Genomic DNA, 17,417 nt, shown 5'->3' with positions numbered 1-17,417 from the left:
ACAGTTGAGAGGGATGAGGCAAAAGGTATGGCAAATAAGTCTGGCAGCCCAACTGATTGGCAAACTTACTGCAAATTAAATAATCATGTGACTAAACTAAATAAAAATAAACTACACTATGAAACAGAGAGAAATTATATGAAGAATAATAGTAAAAAGCTTTGGGGTACCTTAAATTAAATTTTGGGGAAAAAAAGCCAACTCGGCTCCATCATTCATTGAATCAGATGGCTAATTTATCACAAAGCCCACTGATATTGCCAACTACTTTAATGACCTTTTCATTGGCAAGATAAGCAAACTTAGGGATGACATGCCAGCAACAAACGCTGACAATACACATCCAAGTATATCGGACCAAATTATGAAAGACAAGAATTGTACTTTTGAATTCTGTAAAGTCAGTGTGGAAGAGGTGAAAAAAGTATTGTTGTCTATCAACAATGACAAGCCACCTGGGTCTGACAATCTGGATGGGAAATTACTGAGGATAATAGCAGACGCTATTGCCAAATCATCAACTTAAGCCAACTAGAAAGTGTGTGCCCTCAGGCCTGGAGGAAAGCTAAAGTCATTCCGCTACCCAAGAATAGTAAAGCGCCCTTTTTTTTACCTTTATTTAACTAGGCAAGTCAGTTAAGAAACATTTTTTTATTTTCAATTACAGCCTAGGCACAGTGGGTTGTTCAGGGGCAGAACGACAGATATATTTTTTTTACCTATCAGCCTGTTACCAACCCTTAGTAAACTTCTGGTAAAAAATGTGTTTGACCAGATGCAATGCTATTTTACAGTAAATTAATTAAACAGACTTTCAGCACTCTTATAGGGAAGGACATGCAACAAGCACAGCATGTACAAAAATGACTGATGATTGACTGAGAGAAATTGATGATAAAAAGACTGTGGGGGCTGTTTTGTTAGACTTCAGTGCAGCTTTTGACATTATCGATCACAGTCTGCTGCTGGAAAAACACATGTGTTATGGCTTTATACCCCCTGCTATATTGTGGATAAAGAGTTACCTGTCTAACAGAAGACAGAGGGTGTTCTTTAATGGAAGCCTCTCCAACATAATCCATGTAGAATCCGGAATTCCCCAGGGCAGCAGTCTAGGCCCCTTACTTTTTTCAATCTTTTCTAATGACATAACGCTGGCTATGAGTAAAGCCATTGCGTCTATGTATGCAGATGACTCAACACTATACACGTCAGCTACTACAGCGACTGAAATGACTGCTACACTTAACAAAGAGCTGTAGTTAGTTTCAGAATGGGTGGCAAGGAATAAGTTTGAAATATTTAGGACTAAAACTAAAAGCATTGTATTTGGGACAAAACACTCACTAAACCCTAACTCTTGTAATAAATAATGTGGAAATTGAGAAAGTTCAGGTGACTAAACTGCTTGGCGTAACCCTGTATTGCAAACTGTCATGTTCAAATCATATTGATACAACAGTAGATAAGATGGGGAGAAATCTGTTCATAATGAAGCACGGCTCTACCCTTTTAACAGCACTATCAAAAAGGCAGGTACTACAGGCCCTAATTGTTGCACCTGAACTACTACACACTACAGTCGTGTGGTCAGGTGCCATGAATGGCCCTTGAATGTACACATAGAGATAACATTAATAATATGCATGTCAATCTCTCCTGGCTCAAAGTGGAGGAGAGACTGATTTCATCACTACCTGTATTTGTGACATGTTGAATGCACTGAGCTGTCTGTTTGAACTACTGGCACACAGTTCGGACACCCATGCATACCCCACAAAACAGTCTCTTCACAGTCCCCAAGTCCAGAACAGACAATGGGAGGCACACAGTACCACATAGAGCCATGACTACATGGAACTCTATTCCACATCAAGTAACTGATGCAGCAGTAAAATTTGGAACAGCGGGGACTGTGAAGCAACACAAACATAGGCACAAACACATGCAAACACACACACATAATAACATACGGAGTATACACACACATACACATGGATTTAGTACTGTAGATATGTGGTCGTGGTGGAATAGGGGCATGAGGGCACACAGTGTGTTGTGAAATCTGTGAATGTATTGTAATGTTTTTAAAATGGTAGAGCTGCTGCTGCCTTGGCAGCTAATGGGGATCCATAATAAATACAAATGTAGTTTTTATAGGGTTTTTGGATAAATGCCTGTGGTAAACACAGGCTTAGAAGATCTTATACGTTTTGTTCTTTGAGATAAAGATTATCAGCCAACATCACTTTTTCTGAATTGATGTAATAAACAAAAGGCAAGTCTTCATAAAGTTCATTTTAACTGACTGATATCTCATAGGACAAAACATATAAGCTCTCATAAGCCTGTGTTAACCTCAGACCTTATTTTCAGCATTTATCCCAAAACCCTATTCTTTCCCCCTTAGGAATGACTGAAGGAGCATGAGATAAATAACTTCAGTTTATGACTACAAGCTGGTGAGCTCTATTGGCAATGCCCCCACATTTAAAAAATTTTTTTTATTTTTTTTTAATCCTACCCAAGGTAGAAGTTACAAAACACAATGTTTTTTCACATCTCTAATGTCTCCCATTTATGAAATGTATGGTCATGTAAAAAATATTGTTTGATTGCCTTTCAAAGTGTGTTGCATTATGGGGATAACTGCATGAACTTCACAAATACCATGTGATCAAAGGTACAATGTAAACACATATTTACTGTTTGAGGGTGTGGTATGGTTGGGCTGGAGACATGTTTATTTTGGCATTCTAATAAAAACTTTTATTAACAATGGCAACACTGCCATGTTGCATAGAGCCTTGCTGTAGGGAGACCACAACCATGGAGATCGGGCACTCCTCTTTGTATCTGTGCCATTATAGCACCTGTTACAGCATGGCCAGAGCCATTGAGGGAATCTCCATTTTGATGTAGTCAATTTTCTTCTTTAATATTGGCTGATCCCTCCAACAGGGTCACCAGGAGGGATCAGCCAATGAAGTTGGTTTTTGCCCTAGCACTACACAGCAGATTCAAATAACCAACTCATCAACAAGCGTTGACTATTTGAATCAGCTGTGTAGTGCTAGGGCAGAAAAACAAAACGTGGAACCAGGCCCCCCCAAGTTTTAGAAACCCTACTGTAATTGGCTAAGGAAAACAAAGGGTCCAGCTGCAGAAACAGAAAAGTGATGTTTTTATCTCAGTCAAAGGACTCCTTAGGGTATTTCAGGGCATGGAGGGTTACCGGCCCTTGGGGGACACCCTGGAGTTTTCTCCAAATCCAATATGGCTGTCATAATAGCATTTGATGGGGGTTTAATCATCTGTAAATATGAGTTTTGCAAATAAGATACATCTTTTAGAATTGTGTACTACACTTATGACATTTACAACTATTCTGGTGTAATTCAAATCTATTGGGAATACAATATGGCCACCATCATTACACTCAAGTTGGAACTGTGACCAAACCCATACAAACACTGCCCAATAGAGATTTTATTTAGAGGCTAAATATATGCTCCAGTATAATGAAAATTCTGGGGTTAGGTGGACACACACAAACACAGGGTTTGAGATGGATAGCCGATCGCCCTCAAAAGAAAGACATCTTGCCGTGAACCCGGAAGCGGTACACACAGGTGTAGTCCTGGTGACCCCAGTTGCTGAGGACATGGAGCTCCACATACCGATACACTGCAGTAGGGTTCTGAGGGAGGGGGGGAGAGCGAGAGAGGTCCAAGCATATTTAATTTTGAGAAGTCTTACTCAACCCATTGTTTTGCATACACATTAGCCCCAAAAGGTATTATCTACCTGTCTCATTAGCCTGCATCTTTACTATGAGTATCTCTAATAGTTTGTCAGCATTTGACTCACAGGCAATTCGAACGTCTGTAGGGGATCTCCAGCCTGGTCATATGTAAACATTCCGAGCAGTGATCCCTCTTCGCCGACAGTAGACATTCCCTACACAGAAAGAATGTGAGAGACGTGTGAGGGAGTCAATTAAAAGGTATTCAACATAGCACTAAAACATCCCTGTGCAAATTCTGTGGTACAAAAAAGGAAACAGTCTCAGAGTAGGAGTGCTGACCAGGGAAGAAAAGAGCCACCCCCTACTCAGAGACACTGTGAATACAGGCACTGGGGTCAGAGGTAACTCACGTAGACGGCAAAGTCCTTGGGGGCGCTGTCGATGCGCCCATTAGGGGAGACTGCAGTGGAGAGGTGCTCCAAAGAGACGTGGGTCACGTGGATGGGGTGAGACAGGGCAATGGTCATAGTGCCCTGGGCCCCAGGAAATGGCCAACACTTGCCAGGCAGCACCTGCTGGCCCTGAGGAGATGAAAGATGATCGATCTTTAACTCTAGAGCAGCATTTCCCAACCCTGGTCCTCCAGTACCCCCAACCCTGGTCCTCCAGTACCCCCAACAGTACACTGTTTCATTATAGCCCTGGACAAACCCCTCATTCAACCTATTGAGGGTTATATGATCAGCTGAATCAGGTCTGCTTGTGCAGGGTTACAAGACATTTTTTATTTTGTACATATGGAATTGTTTTAAGATTGTCATACCAAGGATCATTTAGCTATTTGATTTTTAATTTTCAAAACATAAAACAATTTGATGAAACATTGAATTTGGCATTACTGATATTAGCCCATAGAAATAGATTGTATAACAGATTCACTACATGGAACAGACATTTCCCCCCACCCCCAAATAAAATCTAAAGGAAGTTTGTTCTGAAGTGTTTGTCCTATATCTGAGAAGAAAAAAAAGATCAAACATAATTTTTATTAAATATATGTTTCTACATGTAGTTAAACCCCTTACTTTAGGCACTAAACTAAATGACCAAAAGTATGTGGACACCTGCTCATCAACATCTCATAAAAAAAATATCATGGGCATTAATATGGAGTTGGTCCCCCTTTTATGCTATAACAGCCTCCACTCTTCCGGGAAGGTTTTCCACTAGAAGTTGGTACATGTCTGCAGGGACTTGTTCCATTCAGCCACAAGAATATTAGTGAGGTCGGGCACGGATGTTAAGCGATTAGGCCTGGCTCGCAGTCAGCGTTCCAATTCATCCCAAAGGTGTTCGATGGGGTTAAGGTCAGGGTTCTGTGCAGACCAGTCAAGCTATTCCACACCAAATCGATCAACAAATGTCTGTATGGATATCGCTTTGTGCATCGGGGCATTGTCATGGTGAAAAGAGCCTTCCCCAAACTGTTGCCACCAAGTCAGAAGCACAGAATTGCCTAGAATGTCATTCATTGTATGCTGTAGCGTTAAGATTTTCCTTCACTGGAACTAAGGGGCCTAGCCCGAACCGCGAAAAACTGCCCCAGACCATTATTCCTCCACCAAACTTCACAGTTGGCACTATGCATTGTGGTAGGTAGTGTTCTACTGGCACCCGCCAAACCCAGATTAGGCCATCGGACTGCCAGATAGTGAAGCATGATTAATCACTCTAAAATAACTCCTTTCCACTGCGCCAGAGTCCAATGGTGGTCAGTTTTACACCACTTTACACCACCAAGCCAACGCTTGGCATTGCGCATGGTATCTTAGGCTTGTGTGCGGCTGCTCAGCCATTTCACCCATTTCATGAAGCTCCTGACAAACAGTTCTTCCAGAGGCAGTTGGACCTCGGTACGCGCTTCAGCACTGGTGGTCCCGTTCTGTGAGTTTGTGTGGGCAACCACTTCACGGTTGAGCCGTTGTTGCTCCTAGATGTTTCCACTTCACAATAACAACACTTATAGTTGACCGGGGAAGCTTTAGCAGGGCAGAATTTTGACTTAACTACTTGTTGTAAAGGTGGCATCCCATGACAGTCACTGAGCTCTTCAGTAAGTCCATTTTACTGCCAATGTTTGTCTATGGAGATTGCACAGCTGTGTACTCAATTTTATACACCTGTCAGCAACGTGTGGCTGAAATAGCAGAATCCACTAATTTGAAGGCATCCACACTACCATTCAAAAGTTTGGGGTCACTTATAAATGTCCTTGATGAAAGCACATTTTTTGTTCATTAAAATAAAAATTGATCAGCTAATTTTGTTGTCCATCGAAAATAATATCAAATTTATCAGAAATACAGTGCAGACATTGTTAATGTTGTAAATTACTATTGTAGCTGGAAACGGCTGATTTTGTTATTGAATATCTACATAGGCCCATTATCAGCAACCATCACTCCTGTGTTACAATGGCACGTTGTGTTAGTTAATCCAAGTTTATAATTTTAAAAGGCTAATTGATCATTAGAAAACCCTTTAATTATGTTAGCACAGCTGAAAACTGTTGTTCTGATGAAAGAAGCAATAAAACTGGCCTTCTTTAGACTAGTTGAGTATCTGGAGCATCAGCATTTGTGGTTTCGATTACATGCGCAAGTCCCATGATGCTCGTGGGGGACGTAGAGCAAAACAGAACACCATTGTGTTCATGAGAGTCTCATCATAATATTCTGTAGGCCAAACCGTATATCGGTGGATGTGGTGGATTGAGACAACCCATACAAAAAAAACGTCTCAAGGTAAAACAGACGGGTTTTGATGGGGATTTTTGTATCATGTTAAGACTTCTGCAGGCAGACAATTATAGGAGAAGGGTTAACCTGTATTTAAAACATGGTGGTCACAACGACAGACTTCAGAAAGAGAGATATAGGTTCCTGGATGACACAGAGGGAGAGAGAGGTACTAACCTGGATGACAGTCCGGGGGGTCTCTGCAGGATACCACAGGGGAATCCCCAGGAAGCTCACGCAGGCCGAACGGGTCTGATACGTCTCAGAGCATCTGCTTGTTACAATACTGCCACCTACACACACACACGTGCTGTGAATATTTCTGTGACAGATACAAAGAATATGCTGAAGTACAGTGATGATGTCACAAACCTTGAGACTCCAAGGCAAAGTCAGGCAGTCGGTCCGCCAATGGACGACTGCAATCCTTTATCAACTGTTTCACGTCCCATCTCTCATTCTGCGAGACACAATCACACACGATGATGCGTTTTTAAAAGTTGACATCTGCTTATTTTACCAGAAAATAAATCAAATCAACCCACCTGGGCCAGTCGGTCACTCAGCCATTTCTCCATGGCCTCTTTAAAGGCAGGCGTCATGTGTATGTTTTCTGGTGTGGGAGCAGGGGGAGGATGGTTTTGAATGAAGGTCACCTGTTGCTGCAGCTAGAGAACACAGAGATCACGCACATTAGGAGAAGTGTGTGTGTGTGTGTATGCACATGTGCCTGCGTGTACGTGCGTGTTACCGTATCACTGGTGTCCTCCAGGGCTCTGACCAGCTGTGTGGTAATGGATTGTTCCTCTTGGAAATCAGACATCTTGCTGCTGAACTCTGCAGCGTCCTGGGCAAGACGCTCTCCGGCAGCAGAGACAGAAATAGAGACACTACAATAGAATAGAATGAAACACAAAAATAAAATGTATTTTCTACTTTGTGAGAATCAGATATTTGTCGTCTAGAATAGAAGACAACATAACTTTCTTTTTTTTTTTTTTACAGTGCCTTGCGAAAGTCTTTGGCCCCCTTGAACTTTGCGACCTTTTGCCATTCAATTGGGCGTGCCTTTTGAATAATTTTGCACGCCCAATTTTTCCGTTTTTGATTTGTTAAAAAAAAAAAAAATATCCAATAAATGTCGTTCCACTTCATGATTGTGTCCCACTTGGTTGTTGATTCTTCACAAAAAAAATACAGTTTTATATCTTTATGTTTGAAGCCTGAAATGTGGCAAAAGGTCGCAAAGTTCAAGGGGGCCCGAATACTTTCGCAAGGCACTGTAAATGGGCTGGGAGCTATATAGGTTGTTTCAAGACTGGTCCACACTCACCTGTTCACTTTCTCTCTGACGTTGTTAATCTCGCTCCTTACTCCCCTCATGTCTATATTCAGTCTTTGTACCATCTGCTGGTGGACACAATTTATTCAATTGAATGCGTTTGTTCATTCCAGAAGGGCAATTATTGATACCACTTCTCAAATGACAAACTGTCAATACTACACAAAGAAAAATAGAAAATAATCCCTGGTACTTCCACTCTCATCCGAAAGAAAGAATCAGACAAAATACATCGCCAGACCTGCGTTTTAAACTTTTTTTTAAAATCTTGGTATGTCATTACAAAGGGATAGGTAGAGTATTCTCACCTGGGAAATGCCTTGGTGCTGGTGTGCTTTCTGTTTAAGGATCTCAATCTCTCTCTGCAAGACAAGCACAAGTCAGGTAAATGAATGTACAAACATTTTGTGCATTCTCTCCACCCAGCCCTCCCGCTCTGTTTTGTACCTGGATGGTGTCCATTTTGTTTTTGAGAGCTGAATCCATGATAGGACTTCCATACTGTAGAAAGAGTTTTAACTAGTCAACAAGAGTGTTGCCCATGCATAGCTTTCAGCATTCACCCAATCAAAACATAGATAACAGTCTGTACCAAATGGCACTATTCCCTACGTAGCGCACTTCCTTTGACCAGAGTCCACATAAGTGGGGCACTGTATAGAGTGCCATGTGAGACGTCACCAGAAAAACAAGAGGTCCTACCGTAGCCTTTGGAGTCAGGTCGAGTGGAGAGTCAGGTTGAGTCGGGCGGTTCATTGGAATGTTGAGGTTCATGGTGGGGAACACGATTGGAAAGACAAATACTGCAGGGAAGACATTGTGGTACAGGTCACACAGAGGACAGGTGCATAGGACGATATTTAGACGTGTGAACATGAATGTGTGGGCCAAAAAGATCATCAAGGACAACAACCATCCGAGCAACTGCCTGTTCACCCCACTACCATCCAGAAGGCATGGTCAGTACAGGTGCATCAAAGCTGGGACCGAGAGACTGAAAAACAGCTTCTATCTCAAGGCCATCAGACTGTTAAACAGTTGTCACTAACACAGAGATGCTGCTGCCTACATACAGACTTGAAATCATTGGCCACTTTAATAAATAGATCACTAGTCACTTTAATAATGTTTACATATCTTGCATTACTCATCCCATATGTATATACTGTATTTTTATAACATCATGCCTATGCCGCTTGGTCATCGCACATCCATATATTTGTATATATTCTTAATCCATCCCCTTAGATTTGTGTGTATTAGGTAGTTGTTGTGGAATAGTTAGATTACTTGATAGATATTACTGCACTGCCAGAACTAGAAGCACAAGCATTTCACTACACTCCCAATAACATCTGCTAACCATGTGTATGTGACCAATAAAATGTGATTTAATTTGATTTTAATGTGACGTCACACTCACGGAAGGTCAGGAGAACAGGCAGGAGGAAGATGACAAACCAGGATGGGAAACCATTCGGGAAACATGACCAGCCTACAGGGACACAGTGCCAAAGATAATGCTAATGCTAACAAACAAGGCAAAAGCAAAATAACGAGCTAACGCTAAGCTAATGCACACAAGCCAGCCACAAGACATGAGATTAGCTAATGCTAACAAACTACAAGCAGACACACTTAAATTAAAAAAGCCCTTACAGTAAATGTAATATTGGAGACACACTGATGCTAAGCTAATGATAACAAACAAGGCTTTTTTTCTCTTCTTATTTTTACAAGCATATAGAGACATGCAAATGCCAAGCTAATGTTGTCTCTCATAGACACACTGAACTCACTGCAGCTAGCGCTGGCCCTAGTGCCTATCCCGCTGGAGCATGGCTTAGCCCTCAGTGGCTCCTCAGAATCAGAGCAGTAGCCTGAGCTGTCAATTCTGGTGAAGCCAATGCTGGAGGAGCTCATGCTGGGCTGCAGGGCCACAGAGGTAGCGGGGGTCACAGGAACAGGGACCACAGCAGGAGACAGGAAGGTCTGCCTTCTCTGGACAGCCCTCACAGTTGGCACCATGCCTGACAGAGGGGAAGAGGGAGGGAGGGAGAGAACAAGATGGAGAGGGTGAGCGAGGTAGAACTTTAGGAATACATAGCATATTATTGCATAGTATTTCCAATCTACAAAAGTGTCTAACCCAGGCTAGGGACTAGGGACTTAATCCTGTGCTGTCACAACTCATATGATCGTTGTCATGGAGTTGGCAAGACAGAACAAGGGACTAGATAGGGTTTATCAATCTGGACAACCCCTAGCGCAGGCAGGAAGTGATGTGAGCAATACCAATTAATTCATCGCCGTTGATTGGCCGATTTGGATTTTGGATTCCCTTATGGCCCCCAGTTCTCATTTTCCTCTTGTTGAATACCCTGAGAGAGACAGACACACATACATTTTGATTTGATACACACAGTTAAGTGCACTAAGCATCATAGCACACACTGTGATACTCTCTCACTCACACACCTAGGCACAGGGCTTTCCTTGTAGGAGACAATGGAGCCAGAGGATTCATCGTCAGAGGACTGGTCATAGTACCCTCCATTAAGAAGCCTTGCACTTCTTCTAGACATGACTGTGAGAAAAATAAAGAGAGATTGATTTCAAATGCCAGGCCTAAACTAAACCCACCTTTGGTCAGTGTTGTCATGGGCAACGTCATCTTACTTAAAGCACAAAACTGGACAAGTGTCAACCTGTGGCAAACATTGAGTCGTACAGCAAGTTTTTACCAATTTCTCTTCTGATTGAGTATTCATCGTGGAAACTTTTCTCGCATTTTTTAGTTTAAATCAGCATAGATGACACGTCGAATAACCCCGACTAAAACCGTGCTTTTTGAATCAAATGTTGCCTTCTACTTACCCGAGTCTTGTTAGCCAATTCATACAGTAATTATTGCAATCTTTAAACTCAGATGTAGCAGCAGAAAATGTAACTTTGCTAATGAGCCAGTGTGTGGAAAACACTGGAATTTCCAGCGCGTTTAGAATGTTGCGTCTATGGAACCCTAGAAATAGAATGGGGGTCGCAGTTTACGTCACAATCAGGACTCCTCGCCAAACTTATTTTGATTGACAGCTTTCATCACGTGCATCGGTCTCCAAAATCCATTCGATTATTTCGTTCCCTAATACAAATCAATAAATAAAATATCGCCACATTGCTCTTATTTGTTGTATGTCTGTATATTTCACGCACGATGGTGACATTTAGCCACCATATAGCATATGAAAACGTCATAAACCATGATAAAAACATTTATTTACAGGAAATTAGCTGTAAAACTGCAACACTTTCTTTGTCTCAGCAAAATGTGTAGAGATTAGATCAGGGATTCTTGAAAGTAGGGCAAATCCTTGTCCGACAGGGAAATTAGATATTGTTGCATTATTTGTGTATGTCATATGTATTCTAGTTACTAGCATGTATGCCCTCACTATCTACCGGGCCTGTATATTGTTTGTAAGCCTATACTCATGGTTATTGTTTTCTCCTATCTTTCCATAGAACCACTTTTACACTCTCACTTTCTGTGAGCAGTCAGTACTCAAGGAGTTTGTTGTGGTGAACACATCATCTGAATAAATCTGTTCTGAATACATCAAGACCCATCCCACCTATCACTATAGACCACCCACCCTTGTTTGGTTTCCGTCTGCCATATATTTTTCAATTGTGCTGCGATGTTTCACAACATTTTCAAGACCTGGTCTTGCCGGACAGACCTGTGGTGGCTGAACCCTATCCATTAACACCTAAGAGCTCTCATTACTGCCTGTTCTATACTGAACAAAAATATAAATGCAACATGCAACAATTTCAACATTTTTACTGAGGTACAGGTCATATATGGAAATTAGTCAATTGAAATAAATGAATTAGGCCCTAATCTATGGATTCCACATGACTGGGAATACAGATACCTTCAAATGAAAAGTAGGGGCATGGATCAGAAAACCAGTCAGTATCAAGTGTGACCATTTGCCTCATACAGCATGACTCATCTTCACATAAAGTTGATCAGGCCTTGCACTTGTGGCCTGTGGCCACTCCTCTTCAATGACTGTGCGAAGTTGCCAAATATTGGCGGGAACTGGAACACGCTGTCGTACAGGTCGACCCAGAGCCCAAACTGGCTCAATGGGTGACATGTCTGGTGAGTATTCAGGTCATGGAAGAACAGGGACATTTTCAGCTTCCAGGAAATGTGTACAAATTCTTTCGACATGGAACATGAAACATGAGGTGATGGCGGTGGTGGTGGATAAATGGCACGACAACGGGCCTCAGGATCTCGTCAAGGTATCTCTGTGCATTCAAATATCCATCGATAAAATGTAATTGTGTTCGTTGTCTATAGCTTATGCCTGCCCATACCATAACTCCACTGCCACCATGGGGCACAACGTTCATAACTTTGACATCAGCAAACCGCTCGCCCACACGACGCCATAAACATGGTCTGCGCTTGTGAGGCCGGTTGGGCGTACTGCCAAATTCTCTAAAACGACATTGGAGGCGGCTTATGGTAGAGAACTTAACATAAAATTATCTGGCAACAGCTCTAGTGGACATTCCTACAGTCAGCATGCCAATTGCACATTCCCTCAAATCTTGAGACATCTGTGGCATTGTCTTCTGTGACAAAACTGCACATTTTAGTGGCCTTTTATTGTCCCCAGCACAAAGTGCACCTGTGTAATGATCATGCTGTTATAATCAGCTTCTTGATATTCCACACCTGCCAAGTGGATGGCAAAGGAGAAATGCTCAATAGCAGGGATGTAAACAATGTGCACAACAATGTGAAAACAAATTTGTGCACAGCATTTTAGAGAAATAAGCTTTTTGTGCGTATGGAACATTTCTGGGATCTTTTATTGCAGCTCGTGAAACATGGGACCAACACTTTACATGTTGCGTTTATATTTTTGTTCAGTGTACATGGTCCTCCCGGATCAGCCTTTAGTATTTTTCATATTTGTAATTATGTTCCAGCCCCTGACCATCCAGTCAAAAAGAAATCACCCGGCGGTCTCTGAACTCTGTTTTCACCTGACAGGTTGATCGTACCAGGTGATGAGCATAGAAATTGAATCCATGTCCAATTCTAATTCTATTTCCATGGTGATGAGGAGACGATCAGTGTTTGCACCAAAACAGTGTTCTTTCTCAGCACCATCATTTCTCCTTATGTGCTCTCTCACCACTGTTAAACTGACCATATGCAGTGCCTTCAGAAAGTAGTCATACCCCTCGACTTATTCCACATTTTGTTGTGTTACCCATTTATACACAATACCTCATAGTGGCAAAATGAATACATGTTTAGACATTTTTGCTAATTTATTGAAAATTAAATATAGAAATATCTTATTTACATAAATAATCACACCCCTGAGTCAATTCTTTGTAGAAGCACCTTTTGCAGAGATTACAGCTTTGAGTCATCTTTGGTATGTCTGTACCAGTTTTGCACATCTGGATTTGTTTTAATTTTGTTCTCCCATTCTTCCTTGCAGATTTTCTCAAGCTCGGTTCAATTGGATGGAGAGTGGCGGTGAACAGCAATCTTTAAGCCTTTCAACAGATTTTCAATGAGATTGAAGTTTAGGCTTTTGCTGGGCCACTCAAGGACTTTCACATTCTTGTTCCGAAACCATTGCAGCATTGCTTTGGCTATATGCTTGGGGCCATTGTCCTGTTGGAACGTACATTTTCGCCCCAGTCTAAGTTTGTTTTCACTCTGAAGTAGGTACTCATCAAGAATTGGCCTGTATTTGGGTCCTTTCAAATCAAATCAAATGTTGTCACATGCACCGAATACAACAGGTGTAGGTAGACCTTACAGTGAAATGCTTACTGACAAGCCCTTAACCAACAATGCAGTTTTAAGAAAACACCCACACCCCCCCAAAAAAAGTAAGAGATAAGAAAAATAAATAAATTAAAGAGCAGCAGTAAATAACAATAGCGGGCTATATACAGGGGGTACCGGTTCAGAGTCAATGTGTCAACGGGCGGGGGCACCGGTGTCGAGGTAGTTGAGGTAAATATGTACATGTGGGTAGGGTTATTAAAGTGACTATGCATATATGATAACAGAGAGTAGCAGCAGCGTAGGGGTGGGGTCCTTCCTCTGACACCGCCTGGAAGCTTGGCCTCGGTGATGTACTGGGCCGTACACACTACCCTCTGTAGTGCCTTGCGGTCGGAGGCCGAGCAGTTGCCATACCAGGCAGTGATGCAACTCGTCAGGATGCTCTCGATGGTGCAGCTGTAAAACCTTTTGAGAATCTGAGGACCCATGCCAAATTTTTTCAGTCTCCTGAGGGGGAATAGGTTTTGTCGTGCCCTCTTCACAACTGTCTTGGTGTGCTTGGACCATGTTAGTTTGTTGGTGATGTGGATGCCAAGGAACTTGAAGCTCTCAACCTGCTCCACTACAGCCCCGTCAATGAGAATAGGGGCGTGCTCGATCCTATTTTTCCTGTAGTCTACAATCATCTCCTTTGTCTTGATCACATTGAGGGAGAGGTTGTTGTCCTTGCATAACACTGTCAGGTCTCTGACCTCCTCCCTATAGGCTGTCTCATCATTGTCGGTGATCAGGCCTACCACTGTTGTGTCATCAGCAAACTTAATGATGGTGTTGGAGTTGTACCTGGCCGTGCAGGCATGAGTGAACAGGGAGTACAGGAGGGGACTGAGCACGCACCCCTGAGGGGCCCCCTGTTGAGGATCAGTGTGGCGGGTGTATTGTTACCTACCCTTTCCACCTGGGGGCGGCCCATCAGGACGTCCAGGATCCAGTTGCAGAGGGAGGTGTTTAGTCCCCGGGTCCTTAGCTTAGTGATGAGCTTTGAGGGGACTGATCGCTGAGCTGTAGTCATGGAATAGCATTCTCACATAGGTGTTCCTTTTGTCTAGGTGGGAGGGTAGTATGGAGTGCAATAGAGATTGCATCATCTGTGGATCTGTTGGTGCGGTATGCAAATTGTAGTGGGTCTAGGGTTCATTGTCCCCTCTATCCTTACCAGTCTTCCAGTCCCTGATGCTGAAAAGCATCCCCATAGCATTATGCTGCGACCACCATGCTTTACGGTAGGGGTGGTGTTAAACGGGTGATGAACTGTGCCTGGTTTTCGCCAGACATAGCTCTTTGCATTCAGGCCAAACAGTTACATTTTTGTCTCCTCAGACAACAAAATCTTTTGCCTTATGATCTCAGTCTTTCACGTGCCTTTTTGCAAACTCCAGGCTTGCTGTCGTGAGTGGCTTCCGTCTGGCCACTCTCCCAAAAAGCCCAGATTGTTTCATTGTTGTAGTGACGGTTGTCCTTCTGGCAGGGTCTTCCATCTCAGCCAAGGAACTCTATAGTTCTGTCAGAGTGGTCATTGGGTTATTGGTCACCTTTCTGACCAAGGTCCTTCTTGCCCAGTTGCTCAATTTGGTTGGACAGCCAGCTCTATGCAGGGATGCAAATACTTTTTAAATTTCTCAATGATGGAGACCACTGTGCTCTTGGAAACTTTCAACACTCTTGAAATGGTTTAATACCCTTCCCCAGATATATGCTTAGTCACAATTCTATCTTGGAGATCTACAGACAGTTGCTTGGACTGCTCTGACATGCACTGTCCACTGTGGGACCTTATATAGACAGGTGTGTTTCTTTCTTAATCAAGTCCAAACAATTTAATTGGCCCACAGGCGGACTCCAATCAAGTTGTAGCGACATCTCAAGGATGATCAAAGGAAATTGAATGCACCCAAGCTCAATTTGGACTGTAATAGCAAAGGGGTGTGAATACTTATGTAAATTAGATTTCTGTATTCATCTAGGAAGGCCTCCCTGATACTGCCTGATCTAAGACCTCTCCATCCCTGGCGACAAAGCTTTAGTAGTGTCTCCATCCCTCACTATGAAGCGCTGGGGTGACCAGCTGACTTCCTCTGCAAAAACGATCCTGGTGTTTGGCTACAGAGAAGCAATGTAAACTGCTCTTTACTACCTCTTCTGGCTGAGGCCTAGAGCTTGGATGAGTGCCATTTCCCATCACAAAAGTGTTCTTAACAGAAGTCCACCGGCACATTCAGATAATCAAAGTCACAAGATAGTGACAGCAGTGGATCGGAGCTAGTCATTCTCCTCCAGCAGCTGACCACCATTTTAAGGAGCTCAGGTAGCTTGTTAGTTGATCAGGCCCAGATGTGGCAGACCTGGACTAACTCCCGTCTCCAAGGAGACCAGCCAAGGGGGAGGAGTCTACAATACGTCAATTACAAAACACAAAAAGATGAAGAGGCACAGCAAACCATAGAAATTCATGCAAATTAGAATAAGGCACAGAAAATACATTAATTAAATAAAAGATCACTGTAAAGTCCTAAATAAGTAATACATGCACGCAAAATGGGCTGGTCTCCAATTGGGTAAAACTAGGTGGGGCAACATGTCACCAGCAGTAAAACAACAAAAAAATATCTATAAAGACATGATAACATCAATCATAACTACAACAAATACATTCTATATACAAATTACACTGGACCGGAATGGGAAAAGAGGACCCTATTTTATTGAACCATTATTTAACTTGGCAAATCAGTTAAGAACAAATTCTTATTTACAATGACAGCCTAGGAACAGCTTGGGGATTCAATCTATGTCATGCGCTGACCTTAGAGATCCTTTTTATTTCTCTATTTAGTTAGGTTGGGGTGTGAGTTGGGTGGGCATTCTAGTTTTTCTATTTCTTTGTTGGCCGGGTATGGTTCCCAATCAGAGGCAGTTGTCTATTGTTGTCTCTGATTGGGGATCATACTTAGGCAGCCTTTTTTTTTCACCTTTAGTTGTGGGATCCTGACTATGTTAGTGTGTAGTTGCGTTCTGCACTGCATGTAGCTTTTACGTTCGTTTTAGTATTTTGTATGCCTACCATGCTGCACCTTTGTCCAATCCATCAAACGACGGACGTGACAATCTAGCAACCTTTCAGTTACTGGCCCAATGCTCTAACCACTAGGCAACCTATCACCCCTATAGGGCAACATTACCCAAACAAAAGGGTCCTAATTTGAAAATGGGGTCACCGGAGAAAGCAGTTGGGACGAACGAAACGGTTTCTGTTAACTTCCTACAAATGTGGCTCTTACTTTTGAATGGTTGGAAGTAAAAACCAATGGGCACGAACTGATTGAATCCCTTTTCTGTGGAGAACATGTGGAACTCAAGCTGTCACTGTCATCAGGTTTCTACTCAGATGCAGCTAAACTATCAAGCTCAATCTATAAATGATCACTGTCGCTGTCCTCCATGTACGTCTAATATTGAAATTAAAACAATCAAATTTCCACTACAAAAAAAATATTCAATGTGATGACATTCGATCAATGTGGGAAACTGATAGGATTTGCAAACAGTCATCACTATAAAGGAATTTTAGGAATGTTTTTTTTTTTTTTTTTACCCAACTCTTAACCTAAATCTAATGACAAGGTTATTTTTTTA

At 42.3% G+C, this 17,417-nt stretch overlaps 1 protein-coding gene across 3 annotated transcripts; it reads right to left on the bottom strand.

Moving 5' to 3' along the window:
* Window positions 1-3,474: 3,474 nt before the first annotated feature.
* LOC112220002 (SUN domain-containing protein 3-like) lies at window positions 3,475-10,957 on the bottom strand. 3 transcript variants are annotated; one of them, XM_024381534.2, is made up of 16 exons: window positions 10,766-10,957; window positions 10,367-10,475; window positions 10,184-10,269; window positions 9,688-9,918; window positions 9,312-9,383; window positions 8,591-8,691; window positions 8,336-8,389; window positions 8,197-8,250; window positions 7,880-7,956; window positions 7,298-7,436; window positions 7,092-7,214; window positions 6,919-7,006; window positions 6,724-6,839; window positions 4,159-4,329; window positions 3,871-3,960; window positions 3,475-3,700 (listed from the first exon to the last, which is right to left on the bottom strand). In XM_024381534.2, the coding sequence occupies exons 2-16, from the start codon at window positions 10,471-10,473 to the stop codon at window positions 3,587-3,589; spliced, it is 1,623 nt and encodes a 540-aa protein (XP_024237302.1). In that variant the 5' UTR covers window positions 10,474-10,475; window positions 10,766-10,957; the 3' UTR covers window positions 3,475-3,586. The 3 variants fall into 3 exon arrangements, with proteins under 3 accessions (XP_024237302.1, XP_024237303.1, XP_024237304.1); XM_024381535.2 differs by having other exon boundaries at window positions 7,880-7,953; XM_024381536.2 differs by lacking the exons at window positions 10,184-10,269; window positions 10,367-10,475; window positions 10,766-10,957 and adding an exon at window positions 10,038-10,129.
* Window positions 10,958-17,417: the final 6,460 nt, after the last annotated feature.

The sequence above is a fragment of the Oncorhynchus tshawytscha genome, linkage group LG20, assembly GCF_018296145.1.
Source record: "Oncorhynchus tshawytscha isolate Ot180627B linkage group LG20, Otsh_v2.0, whole genome shotgun sequence".
In the NCBI taxonomy this organism is placed as follows: Eukaryota; Metazoa; Chordata; class Actinopteri; order Salmoniformes; family Salmonidae; genus Oncorhynchus; species Oncorhynchus tshawytscha.
The sequence above is the reverse complement of the archived record's forward strand: the minus strand, read 5'-3'. Positions and strand labels throughout refer to the sequence as shown.